At 45.3% G+C, this 27,892-nt stretch overlaps 1 protein-coding gene across 5 annotated transcripts in view; it reads left to right on the top strand.

Moving 5' to 3' along the window:
- ABCA1 (ATP binding cassette subfamily A member 1) overlaps nt 1–27,892 on the top strand; it is a 165,132-nt gene that overhangs the window by 34,900 nt on the left and 102,340 nt on the right. For 4 of the 5 annotated variants that reach the window (XM_032773278.2, XM_032773279.2, XM_032773276.2 and 1 more), the window contains exons 3-5: nt 5,193–5,286; nt 11,159–11,300; nt 12,708–12,826. In XM_032773278.2, coding sequence (XP_032629169.1) covers nt 5,193–5,286; nt 11,159–11,300; nt 12,708–12,826 — 355 coding nt within the window. Of the gene's footprint in view, nt 1–5,192; nt 5,287–11,158; nt 11,301–12,707; nt 12,827–14,082; nt 14,211–27,892 lie in introns of those variants that run through there. The other variant, XM_032773280.2, reaches the window with a different exon arrangement.

Below are 27,892 nucleotides of genomic sequence, written 5' to 3'. Positions count from 1 at the left end.
CCCAAACCCTCATCCCCAGCTGGAGTCCCCACCCGCCCCACACACCCCATCCTGGAGCCCCCTCCTGCACCCTGGACTCCTCATTTCTGGCTCCACCCCAGAGCTCGCACCCCTAGCTGGAGCCCTCTCCCTCTCCGCACCCTAGCCCCCAATTTCTTCGGTGTTCATGACCCACCATACAATTTCCATACCCAGAAGTGGCCGTCAGGCCAAAATGTTTTCCCACCCGTCTTATGTGAACTGATTTCAGCAGAACTGCTCGTATGAGTAGAGGGCTGCAGCATGGCCAATAGTGCTATTCTGTCCATTCATCTCTCTAGCCCTATTTCTCCTTCTATGCAAAACATGTACAGGTCCAGATCCTCCCTTGGTGTAAATTGACGGAGCTCCATGGATGTCTGTGGAGCTATGCTGGTTTGCACTAGCTGAGGAATTGACCCCTATATCTCAAGAATTCCTTATGCCCAGGCCTTCTGAGAGTCATGCATTCTGAACAAAATAGAAGGTGGGTAAAGGAATTTAGTTTTAGTTTTAATCTGTACTGACCATGCAGAATATAGCAGTTTACTGGGCAACATGGACGTAATTAGACATCTGAGGATACCACAAAAACTTAGTGACCTATACAGAAAATTAGTGAACCGTGTGACTGCCAATGAAAAAGGCCTTCTGGCTCTTCTTTTGGGCTGTGTTCTTGGTTGTCTTAATCCACATTTTTTGGTACCGTCTGGATAGCTTCTGTGCTGTAGTTTTCCTGGCTTAGTAGCCCATTGGATATGAGAGAGTACTAATAATTTTTTTAATGAACCGTTAGTTAGCTTATAATGAAGGCCTCAGTCAGAGTAATTTTAGTGCCTGTCCCCAAGGCCTTTATCTCGCAAATGATCCAGCTGTGGGATCTGAGTGACAATACCAAGAGGGGAAGAATATTACTTTATAGAAACAAAAACGAGGAAAGGGATCCCCATTACACCATTCCCATGGCTAGCTTGATAATTCTCTGTCTGTCTGTGCTGGAGGTTAGTGTAAACGACCAAGGCTCATTGAAGTCCTTTCTCATTTACACCAGCCAAAGATCTGACCCAGAAAACAGTTTGTGTGGACACAGATTAAATATCATTTTTACATCCCACGAGAACTCCTGTAATGAGCCAGCACCCGCCTACGTTTCCTGTCACAACTTCGCGTCCAAGTTGGACTGAGTTTGAGCTGCATTGCAAAAGCTGGTTCAAAGCTCAGCCTGACGTGTGCAACTCAAGTGTTACTTTTGTGCTGTTGGAAGTTGTCCAGTACAAAGTATCCTGACTGCTCCCAGGGCAGGGGGAAGAAAAGGAAAACCAGGGGCAGAGGTCACAGTTGTGCAAAAACGCACTGTTCTGATTCAACTCCCCTTATTCAGCACCTCCTCCTGCTACTCTATTCCTCTGCAAATAGCTAGCTAGCTAAGGCTCAGACAGATGTACGCAGGCCTAGACATGCTGCTAGATCTCACTATCTGACTGGCCCCTCACATGGAGTTAGATCCTCTGCTGGTGTGAATCAGAGGAGCTACGATGTCCAACAATGCTAAAACGCCCACTGATTTCAGTGGGAGCAGAGTTAGACCAATGCTGGGAGTGTGCATGGCAATTATGTCCCTGACTGACTCTGGACTGGAGCTGAGGGTGTGTGTTTAGAAGCTTTTCATTGCTATCTATGTTCCACGGGAGGCAACATCATCTATTCGTTATCGCGGAATCCTGGGTTCCAGTCTAGACTTCCTTTGTGACCTTGTGCCTCTATCTTCATGTGTAAAGATGGGGTTATTTACCCACGTCTGTAAAGGGAACTATAGTATTGATGAAAAGCGATGCATGTAATTAGCAGCAGGGAGACCCACTGAGCTTTAGAAGCCAAAGGAGGAGGATCAGTTTTTCTTAGTTGATTGACAGGGAATGGAATGAAGCCAGCAATCAAAACCATCTTCTAAAATGCCATCCCAGGCATAAGTTTATCTTCTGTGTATGCCTTTATTAAACAAGTATTTCAACAAAGTGAACATTATCCAACCAGTCTGTGCCAGGCTCAGCAGACCAATGTTCCCTCTTATTTTTCCCATGCATGTGCAGAATGAATTTTGTTAAGTGCACCAACATAGAGGTGATGTGTGGCGGTGCTGGGGATGAGAGGTTAGGGGGTGGGGACTCAGGGTTGGGGTGCAGGGGGATGAGGTCTCTGGCTGAGGGTTTGGGCTCTAGTGGGGCCAGGGATGAGGGGATTGGGATGCAGGCTGCCCCAGGGCTGGGGCGGGGAGAGATGACTCCCCCCAGCCCTCTCTTCCGACAGCAGCTCGGGTGCTGGGGCCGGGGGGAGAGGCATCTCTCCCTGGTTTCAGCCCTGAGCACCTGTGCAACTCTTGGTAGGCTGCTGTGCAGCTTAGAGGGAACTTGGGTGTAGACCCTCAGCTCCAGCTAAGCTCCATGGCTGCTGTGAAAGAGAAGGACTTCATTATAACATGCTTCAGTGAACTGCAAGTTGGCCAATCAGCATCGGTTGGCCCGTTTTCAGACCATTAAAAGCCTGCCACATCACCCACCACGGTGTGCACCATTACCTGCCTAATTCTGTAATTACCAGAATTGCTTGTGCAAACGGAGGATCTGTGAGTGACAATGGCAGCTTGATGCAATGGGGACAGAGCTAGGATAGCAGACATCTTGTGCCAGCTGGGGGAGCTCTGTTTGACCCCTGGTCTGGCTCAGGTCTCTCGGTAGTGGGGATTCTGAGCGATTCCTGTTTCCTCCCCCTTGGCTTCTGCTCATGTGGGTCCTGTTGCTGCAGGAGTTGAGGGAAGCTGGTTGGTAGCCGCCTTCTCAGCAAGGAGCTTCAGAAAAGCCACCCCCACCACTGTGCCTCAGTCTTCTTCAGCAGCGTGGAGCCCAACCACAGACAATAGTAGGGATCCCTGTGCTCAGTCCTGTGGAGGAGAGGATAACCTAGCGCTACTCCTCCTGTTCATTATTGCAATGGAAAGTCTGACCAGCAGCATCAGGAGGGCCCAAGAAAAGGAAGCTAGAGGCAACTATGAACTTCCTAGCTCTATTTCCGGGGATGCCTGAGTGGGACCATGGTGGGGGGTTGAGCAGCAGGAAGCATGTTCCCATTAGCACCTCTGTTTCCCCCTAGCACTCACTGGCTTGTATACCCCAGTAGCCCTAAAGGAGGTTCTGCCATATTTATAGGGACTGGTGAGATTCTCCTCCGTTTGCTTTGTAAAGATGGAGCTCCAGGGTTACTACCACGCCCTATGAACATCACTTCAGCAGAGCCTGTAGCCAATAAATAGGCACAGTGTGCTTGTAGCAAGCAGTGATTTGGAAGCAGTGCTGTGAGCCTCAGAGGCAAAGCATCCTAAGAGACGTCGATTCCCAGCTTCTATTAATTGTCATGGGAACTGGACCTGCAGGGCCAGCCATGGGAATCTCCGCTGGAATGGCTTCCCTGGCAGGTGCAGATAGCATTTGGGTTAATGCACCATTGCCTTAATGCACAGCCTGGGTTTAGCTGGAGTGATGGTAAATATCCAGAAGTCTTTCCCGACTCTGCCTGGAGTGTCCTGTATTGAATGGCAGGGGACTAATTTTGGTTGTTCATGATCTAGTATGTAGACGCTGAGTAGTATGTGGGGTTATACCTTGCAGTGAGATCCTGATCTTGTCCCCAGGGCCGGCTCTAACTTTTTTGCTGCAAGCAAACAAAAAAAAAGAGCGCCGCGCCGCCCGACGCCCCCGCGCCCTGCCCTGAGTGCTGCGCCGCCCAAGCCCCAGCCCCCCCTCTAAGCTCTGCCTGATGAAACAAAACCAAACAAAAAAGCCCTCCAGCAGTGCCCAGCTGAACCAAAAATAAACAAAACTCGAGCGCTGCCCCACCCCAAGGTGCCACCTCAAGCACGTGCTTAGTCAGCTGGTGCCTAGAGCCGGCCCTGCTTGTCCCACTGACCTGTGCGCATGTGCAAGGACAGAACTGAAATCTTGCTTGAGGGTTTTAAGTGAGGGGTAAGGCCTGAGCCAACAAATGAGCTCCATGTTTGTGTAAAAGTGGGAGACATTTGAAAAATGCAAAAGGAGAACAAGTTCAGATTCATAGTTTTGATCTTACCTTAGGGCTAGCATGTGTAGGCAAGCTTTCTGGGCAGCAAAACTTAGGGAGGAAGGAACTGGACAGGGACACACTCTAGGTTCAATATCTGGCTCCAGTACAGACATTCTGCATAACCTTAAGTAATTCACTCAATGTCTCTGTACTTCAGTCCCCTATCCAGATAACACTATAGGGATAATACTCTCTTCTCCCACCCTTTGTCTGGTCCATGTAGATTGTTGCAAGCTCTTTGCATCAAGAGCTGTCTCACTATGTGTATGTGTAACGCTGACAGACCCAGGTCGTCTTCAGGCGGGATCGAATCTGGGACCTCTGGAGCTTAGTGCATGAGCCTCTGCTGCATGAGCTAAAAGCCAGCTGCCTGTTTAGCTAAGGTTGTAGTGCAGACTCATTTTCTCTGTCTCTAAGTGGTCTCGGTTTCACTAGATGGGGACAGAGCACCACACCCAGGAGGTGTCTGGTTACTTATGTACAGTGTCTAGCACAATGGACCCCCAGTCTCCTGGGGGCCTGTAGGGGTGAACAAGATATAAATAATTTGTAGACTGAAAACGACCATCTGGGATCAGTTGTGCCCTATTATGTGCCATCAGTGGTGTTATTCCAGATACACCCCACTGTAACTAACAGCTGGAACTGAGTCCCTGGTTCTTGGGTAAAGGTTAGGGCTGTGGAGGACGTGGGGGGAGCTCCACTTCTCAGCTATCCCTAACACAGGAAGCCAAAGTTTGAGCTAGCTGGCTGTGGGATGCATTGAGGGTAAGCATCATTTCTTCACCCAACAGACTGAAGTTAACAAGAATGAAAACCAACCAGAAATAAGCCCTCTACGGTATGTTTTGCATAGTCAGTGTAAGTGGCACTTTACAACCCCAAAACGCTCTTGAAATCCATAACAGAGTAGCGACTGACTCTTTAAGAGCACCTAGGCAGAGAGCCGGTGTGAAGCTTACAATATTTCTACTGACTTATACATGGATTGTGTGGTAATCTCAGCTCCCTTAGTATTTTCAATGTGAAATCCTAATACTTCTTGTCTCTTTTCTTTCCAGTTTCAGCTGCTGATTGAAGTTGCTTGGCCTCTCTTTATCTTCTTCATATTGATCTCCGTACGCCTTTCATATCCACCCTATGAACAACATGAGTGTAAGTAACAAATGAGGCTTCTGTACCAAGGGTGGCTGATTGTTTCATGACTTGGAGGGAATGCAGTTTGACACACTCTGATCAAATCTTAATCAGAGCTGTTTACCAACACCTTTCCTTCCCCCTCCAACTGCCACCAACAGGGATCTTGGGGGGTCATGCCACTTGTGGCCTGTTGCTCCAGCACCGTACCTAGCTGCTGCTTCTCTTGGGTGCATTTGGCATTTATATTATGTTGGCTTAAGCAGGTGCTCTATGAAAACATCAAGCACAGGGATCGGCAACCTTTGGCATGTGGCTCGCCAGGGTACTCCCCCTGGCGGGCTGGGCTGGTTTGTTTACCTGCCGCGTCCACAGGTTCAGTTGATTGCAGCTCCCACTGGCCACGGTTCGCCACTCCAGGCCAATGGGGGCTGCAGGAAGCAGCAACCAGCACATCCCTCGGTCCGCGTGGCTTCCCACAGCCCCCAGTGGCCTGGAGCAGCGATCGGCTGAACCTGCGGACACAGCAGGTAAACAAACCAGCCCGGCCCACCGGGGGGCTTTCCCTGGCAGGCCGTTTGCCAAAGGTTGTTGATCCCTGATCTAGCTTGAGGGAATCCTCTGGAAAGGACCTCAGCCTTATTCTCCGTCCTTGGTTGGTGAGTCTTCCTTCCTTCAACAAAAATAGACCCAGAAGAGAGCCACATTCAGAGCAGCATGTGACTGGAGTGGCTTTAAGCAGTCTGGCTCCTGCTACGTGACAGAAAATACTAACCTGGGTTACCAATTGTAATATGGCAGTGCCCTAGCATGACTGACAGCTGGCATAGCCCAGGTGTTAACTGTGTTCCTAAGCGGTATAAAGGCCTGCAGTGTGCTGTAGCACAGATGCGCAGGGGCATGCTGAAAACATGGCTCAGTCTCCTCGGGCCACAGACTGACCCAGATTGTGTGAGGGCACTGCTGTGCTGTAACTGAGTCCCCCCACAGGTGGGACTTTCACCTGCCCCTCTCCCACGTGGCAGATGTCAGCAGCTGGACTCTGCTGCTCCACAAGGATGTCACTCTGTCACTCGGCACCCCGCTGACTGCAGAGTCTGCTGGCAGCTCATATGGAAGAGCTTGCAGGGCTGAGCACTTCCTTGCAAGCTTGCTGACACAAGCAGAACAATCTTCCCCACGAAGCGTTCAGAACACTGTCTGTGTCAGCCTATTGGGAAAGGGGACAGTGCGACTTCCAGCAAGAGTATGGGAAAGATAAGACAGTGTGGTCCAGTGAGAAGGGCACAGGATGTGGAATCTGGAAACCTGGGTTCTGTTTCTAGCTCTGCTGCTGTCCTGCTGTGTGATCCTGGGCAAGTCACTTTCCCTCTGCCTCTGTTTGTTTGCCCTCCCACCAGCTGGCTGTCTTGTCTACTTAGATAAGATCTCTTGGGCAGGGGGGGCAGTTTTATATGTGACTGTACAGCGACCAGAACAGTGTGCCCTGATCTCAGCCAGGGCTAGGGCTACTGCAGTATACATGTTAAAGAATATAAAAATACCAGGGACTATGTTAGCTCAGCAGACACTGCGATAGAATCAGCTTATTTTAGGGGCATTGCTTCCCATCTTGAATCACACACAGTTTTTTGTCTGGGGAAAACAGGTTTGCATTGTCTTTTTAGATCATCTATGGACATAGAGTAGTCCTCTTAGCTTCCTCTTGCCTCTTTAAAAGGCTTGCTGTCCTCCCTTTAGTTCCAGTGACCCCTTCAGTCCTCTGGGATGCTCCCTGTTTAGTGAGCCTGATTTGCTGGTCAGCACTGTGCCCAGTATTCTTATGATAACCTCCTCTCGGCAGCAGTCAACTGTCTGGGAAAGGGCTCCTTGTTTATTTACCTGCGTACTCCTAGGTTAGGCCTAATGCCCAAGTTAAGAGAATTTTGCCCTCCACAAAACGCACAGGGGAGTACCAAGTGTTCGGCTTTTAAAATGCAATATAGCAATGGATTATTATGAAAGCAGCTTTGCTGCATTAACACAATATTCCCACACATGTGCCTGCTATACAGAATGCTGCCTGGTAGAGCTTCAAGCCAGCTGGGAATCCCTTCAGAGAGAAATACTTTATTCACAAGCTGGCTTCCAGCAAAGCTGAAGTGCTGATGTTTGCAGTTTTCCATTATCCAGCAAACTCTGGACATACTCAGCCTTGTGGGTTTTCTTTTTTTGCCTAACTAGCCTATTGCTGTCTTTAATGCTTGGCAGGCACCGAAAGTTTCCCTGGGTGAAATTTCATGTTTTTGTACTTCTTGAGACATTCCTGTGGTCTTTCCTTACAGAGCCTTAGGATGGTGTTAGTGGAGACAATGGCATTAGGGCATCTGAGACTCGGGGAAAGCAGATAGGCTCAGTCAGCCAGAGTCTCAGTTGGTGTAAATCAATGTAGCTCAACTGATGCCCATTTACACAAACTGGCCCTGCGTGTAGCCTGAAAGCCAGAGGTATTTTCCCTGTTCAGACTTGCACTCAAATTTGCATATACTGCCCTAAATCCTTTCCTTTAACACCTCTATCAGGAGCTGAATTTTAATCAACCATTGTTTGATATGGAATCCTTCCCTTTTACTTAATAACATTTTATTTTTTGAGGCTTTTAGCAGGAAGTGTGGAGTGGCATCCAACAACTTTGAATTAACTCTTTGAGTCAACATCTTTCCTTTCATTTAATAGCTTCGAAGAATAAGTAACTGGATTCTTTCTTTTAACCTCTCTAGTGCAGTTCAGTTTCATTGAACATTCACTCATTTGCAAACAGACATGGATGAGTCTTGTAAAGCGGAATGTTGTCTCTTGTGGAATCGGGAGGCAGGCTATAGAGAGAAACCTTGAAATCAGGTCACAGTGAACTCTGTGGCAACTCTGCATATGTCTTTAGAGGAACAGAGTTGTTGTGTGCAGTGGTAATCCTGTATGGTGTATGAAATGACTTGCAGACAATTACAAATTATAATAGTAACTAGGCAATGTGAAAACACTTTCAAAGTGTGATATATTAAATATTTTATTGTACTGAGCATGGTTAAAAACAAAAATTGTCATTGTCTAATCTTATCTGAAAAGGACAAGAATGTAACCAAGGGTTGAGTCACATATTAGGCTAAGCCTTTGCCATTCAGGATTTTGATAATTTTTAACAGCCTTGACTGGCTGAAGCGCTCTTATCCGATACAGTCAGCAAGATTTGTTTCCTCTTATATAAGTGACCGTTATGACTTCCACCAGTCAAGCCAAACAAGCCATTGCAAATGTAGCTCTGTGGTGAGATTGCTGTCTTTATCTTGTGGAAGCTTACTTTTTTTAAAATCTACGTCCTCAGGATTTCAAAACATGTTGTGCTTGGAAAAAATCTGCATTACTTTAAATATTACTGAAAAACAAGATCAGTGTTTGCAGCTATGTCACTGAACGGGAATGCTGGCATTCTGTATGCCACATTTCTAAATGAAGAGGATGCCTGCTTGTTTTGTGTTTTGGTTCATATGCAGAATGCAACAGAGTGAATCACAATCCTCGTGGATTCATAGATTCATAGACTCTAGGACTGGAAGGGACCTCGAGAGGTCATCGAGTCCAGTCCCCTGCCCTTATGGCAAGACCAAATACTGTCTAGACCATCCCTGATAGACATTTATCTAACCTACTCTTAAATATCTCCAGAGATGGAGATTCCACAACCTCCCTAGGCAATTTATTCCAGTGTTTAACTACCCTGACAGTTAGGAACTTTTTCCTAATGTCCAACCTAAACCTCCCTTGCTGCAGTTTAAGCCCATTGCTTCTTGTTCTATCATTAGAGGCTAAGGTGAACAAGTTTTCTCCCTCCTCCTGATGACACCCTTTTAGATACCTGAAAACTGCTATCATGTCCCCTCTCAGTCTTCTCTTTTCCAAACTAAATAAACCCAATTCTTTCAGCCTTCCTTCATAGGTCATGTTCTCAAGACCTTTAATCATTCTTGTTGCTCTTCTCTGGACCCTCTCCAATTTCTCCACATCTTTCTTGAAATGCGGTGCCCAGAACTGGACACAATACTCCAGTTGAGGCCTAACCAGCGCAGAGTAGAGCGGAAGAATGACTTCTCGTGTCTTGTTTACAACACACCTGTTAATGCATCCCAGAATCACGTTTGCTTTTTTTGCAACAGTATCACACTGTTGACTCATATTTAGCTTGTGGTCCACTATGACCCCTAGATCTCTTTCTGCCATACTCCTTCCTAGACAGTCTCTTCCCATTCTGTATGTGTGAAACTGATTGTTCCTTCCTAAGTGGAGCACTTTGCATTTGTCTTTATTGAACTTCATCCGGTTTACCTCAGACCATTTCTCCAATTTGTCCAGATCATTTTGAATTTTGACTCTGTCCTCCAAAGCAGTTGCAATCCCTCCCAGTTTGGTATCGTCCGCAAACTTAAGTGTACTTTCTATGCCAACATCTAATGGACTTTGCATTTGTTCTTTCTTTGCTAATTTCCTTAATCTGAAATGAAAGTCAGAGCAAAATAAGTGTGAGGAACTGAGGGGGGTGGGGTGGGAAATAAGACTCCAATGAGAGACTAATGAATTGGAATTAATTTGCAAATTGGACACCATTAAATTAGGCTTGAATAAAGACTGGGAGTGGATGGGCCATTACACAAAGTAAAACTATTTCCCCACGCTTATTCCACCCCCCCACCCTATAGTCCCTCACACCTTCTTGTTAATTGCTAGAAATGGGCCATTTTGATTACCACTACAGTTTTTTTTTCTTTCTTGCTGGTAATACACACCACCAACTGATCACTCTCGTTAGTGTGTTTGGTAACACCCATTGTTTCGTGTTCTCTGTGTGTGTATATATATGTGTCTTCCTACTGTATTTTCCACTGCATGCATCTGACGAAGTGGGCTTATTCTCAGATAAATTTGTTAGTCTCTAAGGTACCACAAGTACTTCTGTTCTTTTTGTGGAGGGTGTCACTTATTTCCCTGCATGGCATGCCTGGAGTGATGGATGAGGGCAGGGAGGACACTTTATCTCAGACATGGCAGAAACAAGGGGTAGGAGGGACCCAGGGGCAGCTTGAAAGGTGGAGGGAGCCAGGGCTGACTGGGGAGCCTGAAGAACTTAGTCTGCATCTAGTTCCTACTGTGGGAAAGAGCCCAAGACCCTGCTTCCCACCCCTTCTGGCTGCCTGCCTGCAGCACTAGCTGCTATTTTCTAGCCTGCAAAGGAAGCTGCTCTGCTCATCCATTCATCTGAAGGGAGAATTTACCCTATGAGCTTTTCTTTGCTCTCAGACTGCTCTCTCTGTGTTTAAAGCATCTACTAGGACATGTGAAACCAGGGATTGATGAGGAGGGAATTTGGAGAACATTCTAGCTCCAAATTGGGGGCCAGGTCTTGCATTCCTTGTTCACTCCAATCTCCTGTCAATTCAGTGTTCCCAAGTCTGTCTGTCTGTTTATTTTTAGGTGTGCGCCACATTTTTGGTGGGTTTTTTTCTGGAAGCCCCAGCTCCTGGAATCCTGTGATTAAGTGAGAATTTCCACTTTCAATCAAAAAAAAGTTTCTAGCCCTTATAGGAGAGAAGCTTGAAAACATAACCCAAATGCCCTCAAAAGGCTCAAATCTGAAGGCAAAGAAAAGGAGTCCCATATTTATTATTTTTAAAATCTCATAAATTTGGGGGGCTGAACTCCTGACCCCTAAATGCTTGGGGTTGATGTATTGTTGACTTCAGTAAGAGGTTACTGTACATAACGGGCACGGATTGGACCCTACACTGTCACACATCTCTCCCATTTTCCAATTTTGCGAATAAAGATGTAACTTTTCCTAACATTTGTCCCTCTGTTCTAGGTCACTTTCCAAACAAGGCAATGCCTTCAGCGGGAACCTTGCCCTGGGTCCAAGGGATTATCTGTAATGCCAACAACCCTTGCTTCCGCTACCCAACACCCGGGGAATCCCCAGGTGTCGTCGGAAACTTCAACAGGTCTATGTAAGTACAAGATCTTGCTTTTCCTTGTAACTGTTCTCAGGGGACAGCCAGTCAAGAGTAAGATGAGAGTTGTGGGAATAGTAGCTGGTGGTTAGATTGGAATTAAGGGCTAAGTTACTTTAGTCATCACCGAGTGCTATGTTCTGTGGTGGTGCTTTCCCGCAGCTGGACTTTGAAGGAACCATACAAAGAACCCATGGCTGCAGTACACAGCAAGTCATGTTATAGACAGCAAATGATTGTGCAAACCCAGTATAATGTATAGGAGCAAATCCTGCTGTCCTCCCTCGTATTTACTCGGGCAGAACTCCCAGTAAAATAAGGAGTTTTGCCTGAGTAAGGAATGAATATAAACAGAGGTAGAATTTGGCCAATAGAGAGAAGAGTCAGGCCTATTCCTTGACTGAGAAGCTGTTTAGTTTGGGAGATGCCAGGCTATGGACAGGGTGTGGCCTTTTTCCTGAAATCATTGGCCAGTTGTAACAGATGCTAAAACCCCATCAAAGCTGCTGCATCTTGTATGGGTAAGGGCAGGAACAATAGTGGTGATCTGAAACAATGGCTACTAAGGACTCCTGAGCAATGAGTGAGTGAGATGGAGGAGCGTATGCCTTCTGCTAGTCACCAAAAGAGAATACAGACTGTACATACAATGTGCTGTGTATGTAACATGAATAGCTTTTGACTGCAGCCCTGTGTTAGGGGTTAGTGTGGCTCTGCATTGCTCCCAGGGAGCACTGGGAAGCATTGCCTCTCAGAGATACAGCATATTCCCTGGGTTCCCCAGTCTTGGGGGGGAAATTCACAGCATATGGCACCAAGGAGAAGCCTTGCCCAGAGCAATGACATGCCAAGGCAGTTGTGCTCTGCTAAGAGCAGGGACTCCAGCTGTGGTTGGCATCCTTGTGCCATTCCTTTACCATCTCACTGTGCCCATGGGATGGTTAGCCCCAGTCTGTCCTGAAGACCACGGTTACAATCACAGAACAATCGGAGTTCAGGGTCGCTTGACTTTGTCTATCTGGAAAAGAATTGTAAAGAAAAGGGGGTGTATTTGTCGAGGTGCAGTGTGTTCACAAACAGCCACGTGTTTTATTCTAGCAGAAAAAAACACACAACCTACCATAAGCACCTCACGTCCTCCTCACTTAAAGACCTGCCTTCAGATAAGCTGAGGAGTCCCAGTGTGCTGCTTTTCTTTTTTTAAATCTCTCATTACAGGCCATTTTTGTTTAGGCTTCCTGACTTGTCCCCTGCAGATCTCTTCACAGGGGTCTCACAGCGCAGCAGAGGGCTATCTTTGAGTATAAACAAACTGAGACATAAACCTGAGCTTGTGGAAGTTGGTGCAGACAGCACCACAAGGCTAATGATTGCACTGTCTGCTTTTCCACCTCCGTCCTGCAGCATTTCCCGCTTGTTCTCTGATGCCAAGAGGTTACTTTTGTACAGCCAGCAGGACAGCAGCTTAAAGGATGCTCAGAAACTCCTGGGAAAACTGCAGAAGCTTGGGAACTCTGGCTCAGGTAACTCAATGGGGAAAAACCTTGTACGTTTGGCAGGAATTTGCTGCTGCTGTTAGCTGGCACTTTTTAAAATATATTTTATTTATTTTTGCAATGGGTGGAAAGGGCATAGTGTATGTTCATTGTCATTGCTCATCAGATCCCAACCTAAACATGTGTTTCTCCAGGATGAGTGTTCTGTGCTCTTTCGGTCTTTCTTTCTGGCTTACGGCAGCCAACTGCAGCAGCTGTTCTTTAATGTAAAATTGCCATCCTCATAGAGCTGAAGTGAGCCTCATTTGAGAAATTGCCAATGTTGTAGCCTGTTGCAGGCATTTTTGGAACATACAAGTTTGTTTGTCATTTGTCTTTGAAATCACTAAATAGCTAAGCACGTTTCCATACACCTGGCACTGGCAGGAAAAAAAACAACAAATGAAAGATACAAAAGAACTTGGGTATGAAACAGCTGAAGCTGAGTTGTAGCATGCTAAATCAAAGTAGATATTATCTAAAATTAATTACCCCACTTCCCTTCTAATGTGTATTAAGGGCACTTAATTATTTGATGTAGTCTAGAAGGAGTTAGATGGCATTTTATTTTGGAAATTGATCAGTCTTAGGTACTTGTGTGCCTTCCATTACTGTAGTATCTGAATGCCTTATAGTGTTTCATATATTTCTCCTCACAACACACTGATGGGGGAGGGAAGTGCTATTTTTCCCCTTTCTCAGATGAGGAACCAAGGCACAGAGGTCAAGGGACTTGCCCAGGGTCACACTGAAGGCTATGGCAGAGCAGGGAACTGGACCAGAGTTTCACGCATCCCTGGCTAGTAACATCCTTCCTCTTGTCAGTGTAAATGCCATCTAATTGGGCAGCCTTTATTAAGAGTTATGTGTACTCCCTTTTAACGGAATAAATATTTATTCTATAGGTTATTTTTCATATACTGCCTATGTTCTGCCTCTCCTATTAGAAATGGTGATGGGGGGTGGGGTTGGTTTAAAAAGAAGTAACCTTCTAAAAACAAATGGAAGCATCAAGTTGTGGACATGCCCCTAGGCCTTGATCCTTCAACTGCCTCTGCACAGCCATGCTCCTGCACCCATGGGGAGTCCTGCTGAAGTCAGCGGGATTTAAGTACATGTGTAAAGTAAAGCACATGCTTAAGTGCTTTGCAGAATTTGGGTCTTAATGAGGAACCGCATGATTTTATTACTGTGACATTTCTCCCACATGCACTATTTGGTGTCCATTCATGATTCTTGTTTAGGTCCCTGTCCTGCAACAACTTCACTTGAAGCACTGCAAGTAGTTTTATCATGTCAGAGTTAGACTATATACTCTTTGGAGCAGGCCTTGTCTCTTTACTTCATTTCACATCCTTGAGCACTCAGACAGGTGGGTATGTATTAGAACTCGATAGATCCACTAATATATCCAGGGATTAGGTGGGTGACTAGAGTAGAACTGTGCACAAGGTTCATTTAGAGATTGAAAACACCCCAGATCAGGACTCTGCAGTTTCTGGGCTCTAAGCAGACCAACAAACACCAGCATAGGCCTACAACATTTCCAGCTTGTTTCCTTCCCTTCTGTCATAGGCCATGTCTGCACCCTTTTGCTTTACCTTTGTCTTTGGGGCACCAGTTGTTGAAACCCCTCCCTGTCAGACTTGGTGCCCCTGCCTCAGGTTTCTAGGGGCCCTAAATGGCTGCTCCCTCTTGTTCCTCCTTTGGGGGCTGACCAATAGGGTCATTGTCTTGCCCCAAAATCCACCAGGTCTCTAGAGCACAAGGAAGCGGCTTGATTTGCTTGCTCAGAAGGAGAAACGCACACTCCCTGCTTCTTCCCACCCCTGCCACACTAACTAAGGGGTCCCAAATCTTCATGCCCCAGGTATGTTCAAGACAGCTGCTTTTGATAATTGCCCAATGCCTCCTGCAGAATGAGTCTATGCCCTCATCCGACACACATGTGCACGGAGAGAAACTAAGCCTGAGGCTTTCTAAAGTGATTTTTGGATGCTTCCATTTTTGGGTGCCCAACTTGAGACCCCTTAAAGGAGCCTGATTTTTCCAGAGGGTGAGTGCTTAGCACTTTCTGAACATCGGTCCCCTTTTAAGGTGTCTCAAGTTGGTGACTGAAAACTTGAGGCACATAAAATCACTAGTCAATTTTGGGAAAATCTTGTATACATTTTACTAATTTGTCTTGTCCCCCTTGAAAATCAATGGCTGAACTCCTGTTGCCTTCAGATGGTGTTGAAGCAAGCAGTGCCCTAACTGGGAAGAATAGTACTTGCCAAAACCATGCCCAGAGGGTGTGCTTTGATATATTTTGTGTAGGGAAACTTGCTATGTGAATCCAGTTTGGACATTTAAGGAAATCTAATCCGAGCCACAAAGGTGAACTAGAGGCTGCTGGGAAGGCCAGAGGGAGGGGTTTTGCTCATAAGTATCTTGCATAGAGGAGCTCTGTCAGTACAAGTCAAAGCGAGGATGCTCCTGTTGTGTGATCATAATGCTTGGTGACTTTATTGCAAAAACAAGGCTCAGCGCAAGCACAGTAAAGAGCTTCTTTCTATGATAAACTACATGGAAACAAATCAACCAATTCAACTGTGTAAGTAAAACACCCAACAGATTAGCTGTGATTCTGCATGTTTTGAATATGACAGTCCCTCTATTGTTGGTGTGGCAAAGAGAACAAAGCCCGATTGTCCCTTCCATGTTACACTCACTTACAAACTCTTCATTAAAACAAGTCTGGAAGTTTCCTGTCAGCCCCTTCTGGGCCTGACCCTTTCTCCAACCACATACAATAAAAGATCTTTCAGTTTTCTCACACAGATGACCATTACAGGACCAAGAGGAGGATGAGGGATATAGCGGGTGCCCTACCCATCCCAGCCACCTGCCATTGTCATCTTTAATGGGGTTCACTGATTCTGTTTTGATCAAAGCTTATTGTTAGAAATGTGTTGGGTTTTATTTATTATTATTATTATCAAAAAATTTCAGAGCTTTTATTAGTGGAAAACTGGCCTTTTTGCATGGAAAACATGCAGAACACTTTAACATTTGAGGTTTTTCATCTAAATAAAACATTTGTTTTAAAATCAAAATGAATTTTTTTCACTTTTTGATCAGTTCACTATTTCTTTTCCTAGTTTAAAAACAGGGAAAGGGGGAAACCCTAGAAACTGAAGTTAAAAATGTTTTTAATCAAAATGAATATTACTATAAATTGAACCTGTCCATGGAAAAAATGCAAACTTTTAGGAGAAAGAAATGAAAATACTTAGCATTTTGACTAGCCCTTGTTTATTATGAATGATTAACACTTGCCATAGTAATTAAAGGCCTGAGCCAGCTCTGGGCCTCATTGTGCGAGGTGCTGGACAAATACCTAGTATTAGGCAATATTGCATCATAAAGGTTTTTATGTCAGTTATAGGAAAGGGGTAAGGTCGCAGCTTATCGAGGGGGAAAAAGATGATGTACTTAATTCATCCCCACTCCCCCCCATAAGGAACTATTTAAGGTTATTTTCTTCTTTCAGCCCCTTGAATTAACACATAATAACTAGGGACCTGCCTCTATCTCTTGTACTAACATGGCCCTCTGTACTGTTGTGTGTGAGCCCCACACAATCTTAAATTGCCACACAACATGCCTGTGAGATAAGGAAGTGCTGTAATATTCCCCCTTTTACAGCTGGGGAACTGAGGCAGAGAGAGAAAGTGACATGCCCAAGATTACACAGGAAATCTGTGGCAGATCAGGGAACTGAACCTGGGTTTTACAACTGGACCAGCTTTCCTCTGCTTTGTTACACGCTGGATTTATACCAGTGTAACTCCATTGACTTCAGTGTATGCTTAGTCTAATAGAGAGGAGGAGCAGGCTCCATAGGTATGTTCCCTCTCTGTGTTGCCGTTTTCCGAAGGAGAGACACCTTAAGTCTGCAGGATCTACTTGTCTTAGTGTAAAGAGGAAATAGCCACTGCTGTGAAATGGCATGGCAGGATAACAGGGTATTTTTGACTACTGGCTGAAGAGGAAAAACAGTCCTCATGAGTGTTGTGTGGTGGTTTCTCCAGGATCATTTTGATATTTGTTTCATGTTACACCTAAGTAAATACACCAGAACTCCACTTAGGTCAGTGGAGTTCTGGAGGATTTACAGTGGTGTAGCTGAGGCAAAACCTGGCCCTCTTGTCTTCGGCCCTCTTGCGGCGCATCAAAACAAATGCTCCAAGCGCTTGCGGCTGTTTTCTGTGGCCCGTTCATCCTCGTGCTTCTCTTTTCCTGACTCAGCTGCTGTCATGGAGCCAAACCTAAGACTCTGGGGAGTGCAAAGAGATGTTGGTTATCACTTGTCTGCAAAACATAGAGGCTCATTAAGGATTTTTACATTTATGGCATGAAACTTGTCAGAGAGAAGGACAAATGAGAGCTGCCCATGGAGCTCAGGCCAATCCTAACAGACTAAACAGCAGAAATTCTGGCACTCTGGTGGTTGCATCTCACATATAAGCATCAAGTGCTCGACCTGGTAAAGGCAGTTTGTTGGTTCTTGGCAGGATTTGGGGTGTTCTTAGGAAATAGACAAGATGGTTAAAGGGAGGGAGTAGACAGATATAGAAAGGGGTCATACAGCATTTTGGTTCTACTCAGCTTGCCAAGCAGGGCACCCTTGCTATCTCACACTCATAACTAGAGCATGTCCTCGCTTTCCAGAGCAGATGGGCCATCTGTGTTTCATTGGGTGTCAGATATCCACAGATAATCCAGGCAGCTTTCCTCCTCTTGTGCTACTGTGCCCCTTCCATTCAGCACAAGCTGTGTCTGCACCAGCCAAAGGCAGGGTAGAGTCCAGAGGCTGCATCTGACCCTGGCTGACCCCTCTCAGCTCATAGCAATACGCAGGACTCAATTAGCACAGCTACTGCCTCAGAGCCTTCTTCACGTAGAGCAGGTGCTTGGCACTGCACTTCTGGTAGCTGTTGCATCTTTTTCAGCAGCTGTTCAACTTTATCTTGCTGAAAAGACACTCTGAGTCGGGAGTAAAGGGCTCTGTGCCTGGGAGTTATCCTCTGAATGCCAGAAACAAAAGCTTACCTGGTAAACAAATAAACCACAGGCTTTTAAATTGTGTGTGTAAAAGGAAGAAAATGGCATCTTATTTAATCTGCCCATCTTTTATCTTTAAGGCTGGGGTCAGCAGGAAAAAGGGAGCCTGAGGCTGGTCTCAGACATCAGTAGGAGCTGGGCCTGTTGCCCACTGAGACAACACACAGTTAATTATTTAAAAGTTCTGTATTACCCTCCCCACTCCAAAAATGGTCCGATGCAATGCCAATTGAAATCATTGGGGGCGGGAGAGGGGCTTGCCTTTGCATCTGCTGGGTTTTGGCGTAGGTCCTAAATCCATTTAATAACCTTCAGGTTTTTTTAAAAAAAGAAGCCCTGCCTCTTTTCTGTTTGCTCTATGAAGTGCACCCTGGTGTGTTTTTTGGCATTGCTAATGCCGTCTTTATCTAAATCTGGGAGCTTGTATCAGTTATTGAGTCAGCATTTGCCAGAGTCCTTTGACTTTGGACCTCACAAGAAGTGAGCAAAGTGGGTCAGTTATATCATCGTTGATCTGAAAGAGCCTTCGTGCCCAGGGCTCACTTACTGGGAGGAGGGGAGAAATGCCACTAGAGTGAGGGCTGGGGAAGGCTAGTTACCCATAGCTGTGATCGTTCTCTTCCTTTTCCCCTGTCCACATCTTTCCCTCAGATTTTTTTAATCCAGACTTATTTAGAGCAACCGAACTCTTCCACTGATTGCCATCAGTCTGCTTCTCTCCACCTAGCCTGAGGCTCCAATCCTACCACCACTAGCTCCTGGGATTGTGCTTACTGCTGGGAGTTGTCCTGTTGCTCCCAACGGCAATAATTAAGCACTATGATTCTGTTCATTTTAAGCACATGCTTAGCTTTAGGGGTGTGAGTAATGTCACTGAAGTGGGCCTGCTTGCATCTTAAAGCCAGACATGTGCATGAGCCGAACCGTGGCTACCGCTGGAGCGTGCAGCCTCATGCTTTAGCACTTAACCTAGACGGTACTGGGCACCTACTGCAAGGCACGCTGCAACCCAAATGCCTTTTGTCCTCAGGGAGAGCTGAGGGTGCTCAGCACCTCACAGGGTTGGGCCCATTCTCCAGAAGTTATGGAAGCAGCTCTCCTCCCCCCTCTCCCTGCTGCAGGGGAAGGGAGAAATGAGTGTGATCTGCTGGAGAGAGCACTGCTTTATTTTACAGCCCAGCCAAAGCTCTTTGCACAGATACATTGTCTCATAACAAAGCTGAATGCTACAGAAGGCTTTCAAATGCAATAAGCACTGCTGCTTAAAGACCCTGGTAGCTAGTGGGCCTTCATTCACCAAGGAGCTTTTAGGACAAAAAAGTCATCAACAATCAAAAACTAACCCCAGCCAGGTGGCAGAGCTTCTCTCCTTCCCTGTTGTTGTTGATACATCTAACAGAGCAAACTCTTCGGCACTGAGAGGAGAGCCAGAGAACAAGACTCAAAGACCTGAATGATGTCCTGCTTCAGAAGCATGACACAGCCCAGTTTGCAGTGGTTGCTCTAAGATGCTGACTGTGTGGCTCCCAGCAGCAGCCTTTTAGGTGATAATGACGGATTCATAGGGATGGAGTTTGAGTTTAGCAGCTTTTAAGAAAAATTCCCACACTGCTTTTGCAAATTGCACCCTATGGAGTTAGCCCTGAGGCACAGCCCCCCACAAGCAATACTAGGTCTTTGGCTACCTTGCAGTGTTACTAAAAAATTAGAGGGTAACAGTTGGGGAAATTGCTTGTTAATTTCTAGGAATCACACAGCTGCAAGTCAGTCAGCAGTTGGTAGTCAACTCATGGCTTCTACATTCTAGGGACACTAGAATGACAGTCTGCTTTTTCACTACGCAGTCTGTTCACTTCTTACAAAAACAACAGCAGGGCAATGAAACAGACAAACCCACAGAAATGTCCCTCTCAAGATGTACGTATACCTCAGGCTTTCATTGTGAGCTGCAACTTGCCTGACAAGGTTTCAGCATGGACTGCCCTTAAACTCTTGCCCTCCCCTTTCCATATGGAATCACTTGCTCAATAAACATTACTTAGTAATCTTACAGTAGCAGCCAAAGGTCTCTACTGAGATCAGTGCCCCACTGTGTGAGGTGCTGCATGTGACAGTCCCTACCCCAAAGTGCTTAAAATGTAAACAGACCAGGGAAATACTATTTTCTTCATTTTGCAGGGGGAGAGCTAAAGCATAGACAGAGGAAGGGATTTGCCCAAGGTCACACAGTATGACTGTGGCAGAGGCAGAAAATGAAGCCAGGTCTCCTGAGGTCTACATTAGTGCCTTCCTGTATTCTCAATACTGTCCAAAAGAGCAGTTTTTGATTGTTTTTGGAAGTGAAGGTTCCTTTAGCATTTCACTTTTCTCCATCTTCTACCCACTTGCTTCAGAGGTCACATTTTGTGGTGACCCACTGGCTAACGGAAGGGTTGGATCTGACTCCTTCCAGAGCCCACAAAAACTGGTCCGATTTAGAACAAGGGTGGGCCTAACCTCCACTGGCTCAGGAAGTAAGCTGGCAACCTGAATGTAAAACCTCCACACAGCAGCATCCGAGGCTCAATCCTGCAAGGTGCTGCGTGCCCACAATCCCCGTACTTTAGCCGGCAATGAGGATGCTCAGAACTTCACCTCATCAGGCCAGTTTTACAACAGCTTGATAAAAATTGGCCCAGTAAATTTGAATTAAAAATGGAGATGAAGCAAATGGTTGGTTTGTAGTAGAGACAGCTTTTTATTTGTTGTTTATTTTCTCAGGGTAGAAAACAAGTGTCCTATATCCACATGCCACAATCCCGGTACTTGATATGGGGATGTAAGGACTTGTTATGCTTTCTGAGTAGTTCACGTCTTGGCTCTGCTTTGGCACCACACATCAAATGACTTCAACTTCTGAATAATGCACTGATTGAAGAGAGTATATAAGTAGACAATTAAATGATAAACCAGGTGGATTCAATGAGACTTGAAAACAGAACAGAACTGTACACCTTCTGAGAGCGTGAAAGCAGAGAGATGTTATATCCTTTGGCAGGCTAGATACTTGCCCAAATTTTTCAAATGTTTTTAATATTTCTTTGGATTTAAAGAAGAATTACTCCCCCCACCCCAACAAAAAAACAAACAAACAAAAAAAGCTTTAGGCATTCTAATGATTAGACTTACAAAACTGATGACCATCTAGCAGTGAAAATAATTATATAAATAGAGAATTATTTGTATTGCAATAATGCTTAGAGGCTCGAAGCAAAATTAAGACCCCACTGTAGTAGGCACTGCACAAACCCCCATTAAGAAGTAGTCCCTGCCCTGAAAAGCATATGCCCTAAATAGAAATTTCATTCATGATTAGTTGTTGACTTTGATACATAGAATATCAGGGTTGGAAGGAACCTCAGGCGGTATCTAGTCCAATCCCCAGACAGATTTTTGCTCCAGATCCTTAAATGGCCCCCTCAAGGAATAAACTCACAACCCTGGGTTTAGCAGGCCAATGCTCAAATCACTGAGCAATCCCTAGTCTGAGTGCAGTAGAATTTATAATTAATTGATACATTGGGTATACTGATTCATACTTTTTGTTTACAAGTGTAACAAGGGTTGTCTACATAGAGTTTGAATAGGAGCAGTTATGGTGATTACCCAGACCTCCATGAGCCTGGGCAGTTGCATTTAGGAATGTCTGAGCCCATCCATAGAGTATTAAATAACTGAAAAATCTATAAACAAAATAGTAGGTAACATTTTGAAATTTGCATTAAAACAACATCAGAAACACACACTCAACTATATAATGCCTGAATCTGTAACTTTCACTCCATGCATCTGAAGAAGTGGGTTTTTTACCCACGAAAGCTTATGCCCAAATAAATCTGTTAGTCTTTAAGGTGCCACCGGACTCCTTGTTGTTTTTGTGGATACAGACTGGGGGTATAGGTACACTTGGAATTTCAAGGTGCTGCTGTGGCAGCACTTTGAAGTGTGAGTGTGGTCGGAGCGGCAGCGCTGGGAGAGAGCTCTCCCAGCGCTGCATGTAAACCACATCCTCTATGGGTGTAGCATGCCGCCCTGGTTACACTGAGGCTTTACAGCGCTGTATCTTGCAGCGCTCAGGGGGGTGTTTTTTCACACCCCTGAGCACGAAAGTTGCAGCGCTGTAAAGTGCCAATGTAGCCATACCCTAACACAGCTACCCCCGATACTTGATGTTTCAATTGACTTACATTAAAAGGACTGCACCTTTTTGCTTTGCAAATCCCAATTTAGCACTCTCTACCAACCCATTTTATCAGAGCCCCTTTATACAGGTTTCAACATCAGGCATGCTTAACTATGTTGCCTATGCAGTTTTGGTGCAGCTGAGAGCATGGATCTGGCCCGGCATCCACTGCAAGCCAGGGGAGTCTCTACATTGACTTCAGTAGACACTGAATCAACATCACATTATGACAATAGCATAGCCTCACAAGAAACTTTGGTGGCCCCAGAGTATGGCCATCAACTCTTGCTGGTGATTGCACTGAAGCTTTTTACTAAAATACTTAAGTAAGTTTAGGAAAAACAAATATGCCTATAAATATGTGTGAATATGCACAGATACATGTCTAAATCATTGTAATTTATTTATGTGGGTTTTTTTTTTTTTGCAGACTCAGTAATAAAAAATGCTGTGAAAAGAGATATTTGTATGTGCATTAATATCACTTTTCCCAGCACACTTAGTAGCTAACTGGAGGGCTGTGATAAGTGATATTAACTAACATGGAAGTATCACTTATCACAGCCTCCCAGCTAGCTAGTAAGTGCGCTGGGAAAAGTAATAGTTGCATGTTTGTCAATATTACTTTTCTCAGCAAGCCTCTAGACAAATTAAGCCCAGATGGGAGGGATTATAAGGGGTGGCAGAGGGGGCCTGGGGCAATGGGAGGCTGGATGTGGGGCCAGGGGGAGGCAGCAGGGGCCTGGGGTGATGGGGTGGGTGAGCTTGCATGGCTGAAGCCAGTGGTCAATACCTGCTGCTGTGCAGTCAGAGCTGGAGGCCGCGCAGCTGAAGGCAGGTGTAAGAGCCTGCAGCCATGTGGATGGGGCTGGGGTCAGCACTCAGAGCTGGCTACCGCCACGCAGCTGGAGCATGGGACCAGGGCCTGGTGCCAGGGGCTAGAGCCCAAAGCCAGGAGCACATGGCTGGAGCTGGGCATTGGCAGCTGAAGCCCTGCGGCCAGCCTCCTGAAGTCATGTCAGTGTAGCCTGCTGCCCAATCACCCCAAGGCTGAAGCGCAAGCCCCCCCCCCCCCGAGAATTCCCCTTTCTTCTGCAGTAGTGTGCCTCGCCTGTCTCCAGAGGCTATGCAGTGTGGTGCATCCAGGAGCAAGGAGGGGCGGAGGCTGATACTTTGCCCCTTTTTCCTCCCACCCCCATCACCACCCAGGAGGTTGTAGTGGCTGCATGAAAAGCCTGTGGTGGCACATTTGAGAAACACTGGGTAGGAGACAGGGTTGTAGACTCTCAGAAATACGAGCAAGAGAAAGGGCAGGGAGACACCAAGAGACTACTGAAAAAACCGGCCTTTAACCTAAGAGCTCATTTAAAAAATACACATTAACAAAGTGTCTGTAATAACAGCTGTATGAAATAGTCACCCCCCCATCACTTCATCAAACTCACATTTAAGGACAGACACAGCTGCCTTCAAAACCCACTGTTTGTGCTCAAGTCTAACCAACCCTTCGTCCTAACCTGATGGGGCCAGAAACTAGCGTTATAAACCCTTGGCTCCACTCTCTTTTGGTTTAATCTAATCAGCCCCCTCCACCTTTTTTTTTTTTCTCTCTCTCTCTCTCTCTCTCTTTTTTTTTTTTAATGTGTATCTTTTCCTCCTCTCTTCCTTAAAACACTTTCCTTTCTCACTTTGCCCTGGACGGTACCACCACCAAACACTGAACAAATCAGAATGAGAACAAAGCAAGCGACAAATGTATGTAGCACTTTTCCCACTCTTCAGTGGGGAACTGTCCGCCCAACACCACATGGGGCTATGTAAAGGTATAAATAGCAGCACTCGCCCAAGGACCCCAAATGGAGTCTAGCAGTCCCATCATGCAGTTTTGCTTCTCTTGGTTTTAGAGAAGATGCTGCCCCACACACTGCCCTCAGGTATGATAGGATAGATCTGTGCTCTGGGATAAGGCAACTGGGAGTAGTTAACTCTGCCGTGTGCACTTCACATATAACTCAGTGGGAGGTTTCCATACAGGAATCCCATTGCGTGCTTTGCTTTACCTACCAAAACTAACACTTTGGAGACCAATTCAAGCAGTTTTTTAGAAATATACTACCTGTCTCAGTCCCAGTGGTTGAGGTTTTCAGAGCAGTCAAGGGTAATGAGACATACAGGGTGGAAGTTTCAAAAGCAGTCCATGTGGGCTAAAACTCTGCTCCTCTTGAAGTCATAGGGAGCAGAATTAGGCTAATGCTTAGTGCTTTTGAAAGTCTCGCTCAATTCTTCTGTTAAAATGAATGGAAGTTGCGTCTAAATCCCTGGGACTACTTTAAAAATCCCGACCAGTGCTTGCATGTTCGCCTTTGTGGTGGCATGTCTCTGGGACCCCCTCTCCCAGGCAGTGGACCCAGAATCTAAATGAATCCTGTTGATTTTCTGTTTTATACCAGATAAAGACACCCTGCCAGAAAATGCAAGTATGAAGCCTGCAAGTGAAAGGTTTCTTAGGGATGTCTACGTTGCAAATAAAAAGGTGGGTTCTTAACTCAGGTTAAAATAGCAGTGAAGACACGTCCGTTCAGCTTTTAACTTGGGTTAGCAGCTTGAGTTAAAGTTTACAGGGGAGTCCTAGGTTGACCTTAAGCTGCTATCGAAGTTAAAAGCCAAGTTGCTATGTCTTCATTGCTATTTTAACCTGAGTTAACTAACCCAAGTTAAGAACATCCCTTTTTTCCATTGTAGACCCTTAGTGTGATACTGGGAGAACTGTGTGTGTTGGGGATTAGATCTATAGCTCCTTCAGCTGGGCCGTATTATATACCGAATTCTCCATGTTTCCATGCGGAGAATTTATCCCTTTCAATGTAATTAACTTCTGCTTTCCCCTTTTATTTTTCCAAGTCAATGATAGGATTTGTGTGGGAAATTATCTCTGCAGATGTTTGGATACAAAGGTCCGGTGAAGCGTTAAATCTCTTTTCCCCATGGAGCGCTCTATGGGTCAGGATGCCCTTGAACTTTCAAAGCATCTGTTTTCTTTAACAGCATAATTACATGATCCACAATCAGAGGTGGAGCTTGGCAACACGGCACAGGGTGTTACAGTACAATGTGCACTGTACTCATGCGATTCTAGCAGAACTGGACTCAGATGTGTAGTTCAGATCTGAACTTGCCAAGCAGCTCAGGGGGGCCTCTGTTAATTAGTATGTGTTGTGGGAGCTGAGGGGAGGCAAAAATATTCCTACTTAAGGCCCCTCATGAGCTAGCACTGGACTGCATGTGTGTGTTAGCAGAACAGAAAGTCTGAAGTGTGATATTATTAGCCAGTACTGGCTGGCAGTTCTGTTACCTTCTTCAGTGTGTTCTGCATTGCCAACTTACTGATTGGCTCCAGGCCCAGGAAAACTGATAGTTTTTGTTTTTTTTTAATGATAGCACTTACAGTACATAACAGTATTATTCCAGTAGGCAACAAAATACTGTATCTTAAGGACACTGTTTTTATCTTTCCATTAGCTTGTCTTTACTGCCTGGATACAGCCATAATAATAGAGAAAACAAGCACTTCCCAGTTCTGATGTTAGTCAGTGTAACTAGTATCTGCCTGCATAAGACACTGCTGGGGTTGTTTCTGAAAGCTCTGCGTGGCTTTGCTCTTAGCAACTAAAGTACCTGCTGTAGCTTTATCTGTAAATACAGATTCTATCTGGAACTGAGAAGTTTAAAAATTGTACTGAGTAAACAATAGAACTTCCTTGGTTTCCATTATCTATATAAACTTGTCAGTATAGTTTATTACACACTGGTGTTGTGTAATCAGAAATATATGCATATGGTTATCTTCAGTGTGCAATTATTTTCTCTCTTCAGGTTGTGTTGACAGAATTTCTGGGTTTGTTTCTAGTAACTGTTAACCCCAGAAATCTTGATATGTAAAAATTGGCTAATTTGCTGAATGTTGCATTTGGCTTCAGTTGAGTAAGCAGAGCTTGGACTTCAGGACCTGGGCTAGGGTTCAAGGTTTCGGTTTGACCCATGGCTTTGATTCCAGTGTGGGTTTGATAGCACCACTGTCTTGTGACATTTCTGCCAAAAATGGTGAGAAAGTGACTGTGGGAAGCTTACGACATTTTGAATGGTGGACAGATCAGCTGTTTTTGGGAGACTTCCACCATTTGGAACAGAAATCTTGTGCAAATGGTTGTTTTTGAGAGATTGCAGCCACATCAGATGTATGGCTAGAGCATAGGTCCCTTCCACATTTGCATCTCACCTGGAGAGATGCGGGATTTGGTTCTGAGACCCTACCTCCCCAGATTCAGTGTTCAGATTTGGGAACTTCTCCGTTCGGAGCACTTTTCATCTTCAAAGTACTCTACAGACATTCACTAATCAGTTTTCACAATATCCCTGTGAGCTATGTAGCAGCTGCCAAGGGACTTGAGTCCTCACTCCAAATACAGTGGGTTGTGGCATGGACTTTAGTGTAACAGTGGGGCAGTAAAAGACTGATGTGTTGGAAATACGATCTGTATTGAATCAAAGGTCAGCGTTAGCCAGGCAGGGACGTGGAGCATACTTTAACCAAAATATCTACGAAATCCATATAAAATCCATATAATTACGTTCTGCTTCCTGTTGCTAAATGCCCTTGCAGTTTCAGCTAGCTACAGCATTCTTCCTGGCTTCTTGGTCTAAACTGTTGTCTTTTGTGTTGCTGCATGTTAAGCAGTGGTTATATTTCACCCCAGAGGTAGCTGCATTTTAGTGAAGTGATTCCTCCATGTACTGTAGCCTGTATATTGAGTCACATTTCCAAAGCACTGTGGAATAATTTGAGATGAAAGAGTACTATAGACTTGCAGTATATTGTAAGTCAACTGAATGCATGCAACTTGCCTGCATGTGCAGGTTAGAGCCTCAGCTGGTGTAAAACTGTGATAGCTCTTGAAGTCAACATAGCTGTGCTGATTTACACCAGCTGAGGATCTGGCCCATAGAGTATGTACTGTACATTGGCAGCTATGAAAGGGATACTGCTGTGCAGATTAAATTAGAGGCCGATCTGGGAATCTGAAATCCTTCAGTGCTTTGGGAACCAAAACATCCAGTTTCCAACCAGTGTTTGCCCTCTTGTGCTTGATTTTAAAGGACATGTGGTAGGAGTGTCTTTCCCTGCTTAAACGAGCATTGCTTACTTCTGTCCTGCTTTTTTTCAGAACCTTACTGTTCCTTTAAAGTAGTTTTTAAGGCAGTATGATAATTGGAACTATTCTGCAACCCAGAAAATAGAAGATGCTACCAGCCGTGCCTATAATAATAATAAATACTAACTTTAGGATGCACGCAGGTAGTTCTTGTTGATGTTAGTAGAAGCTTTGCGTGTGCATCTGAAGGCAGGATTTATGGTGGACCTTCACCTTATGAATCTCTGTGTGTTGTTATTAACAACAGCTGAACTATGGCAGGACCCTCTCAGGTGATGGCTGAACACAGGCACATGCCAGAAGTGGATTCATTCCTGGGCAAGACTAGCAAAGGCTTTGAACTTGGCTGAGTAGTGTTTTTCCTAGCTGAGGGTACGTCTACACTACAGGATTATTCCGATTTTACATAAACCTGTTTTGTAAAACAGATTGTATAAAGTCGAGTGTATGCGGCCACACTAGACACATTAATTCGGCGGTGTGCGTCCTTGTGCGAAGACTAGTGTCGATTTC

This window comes from Chelonoidis abingdonii, chromosome 6, assembly GCF_003597395.2.
Source record: "Chelonoidis abingdonii isolate Lonesome George chromosome 6, CheloAbing_2.0, whole genome shotgun sequence".
Lineage (NCBI taxonomy): Eukaryota > Metazoa > Chordata > Testudines > Testudinidae > Chelonoidis > Chelonoidis abingdonii.
This window is presented reverse-complemented; position numbering and strand designations above follow the sequence as displayed.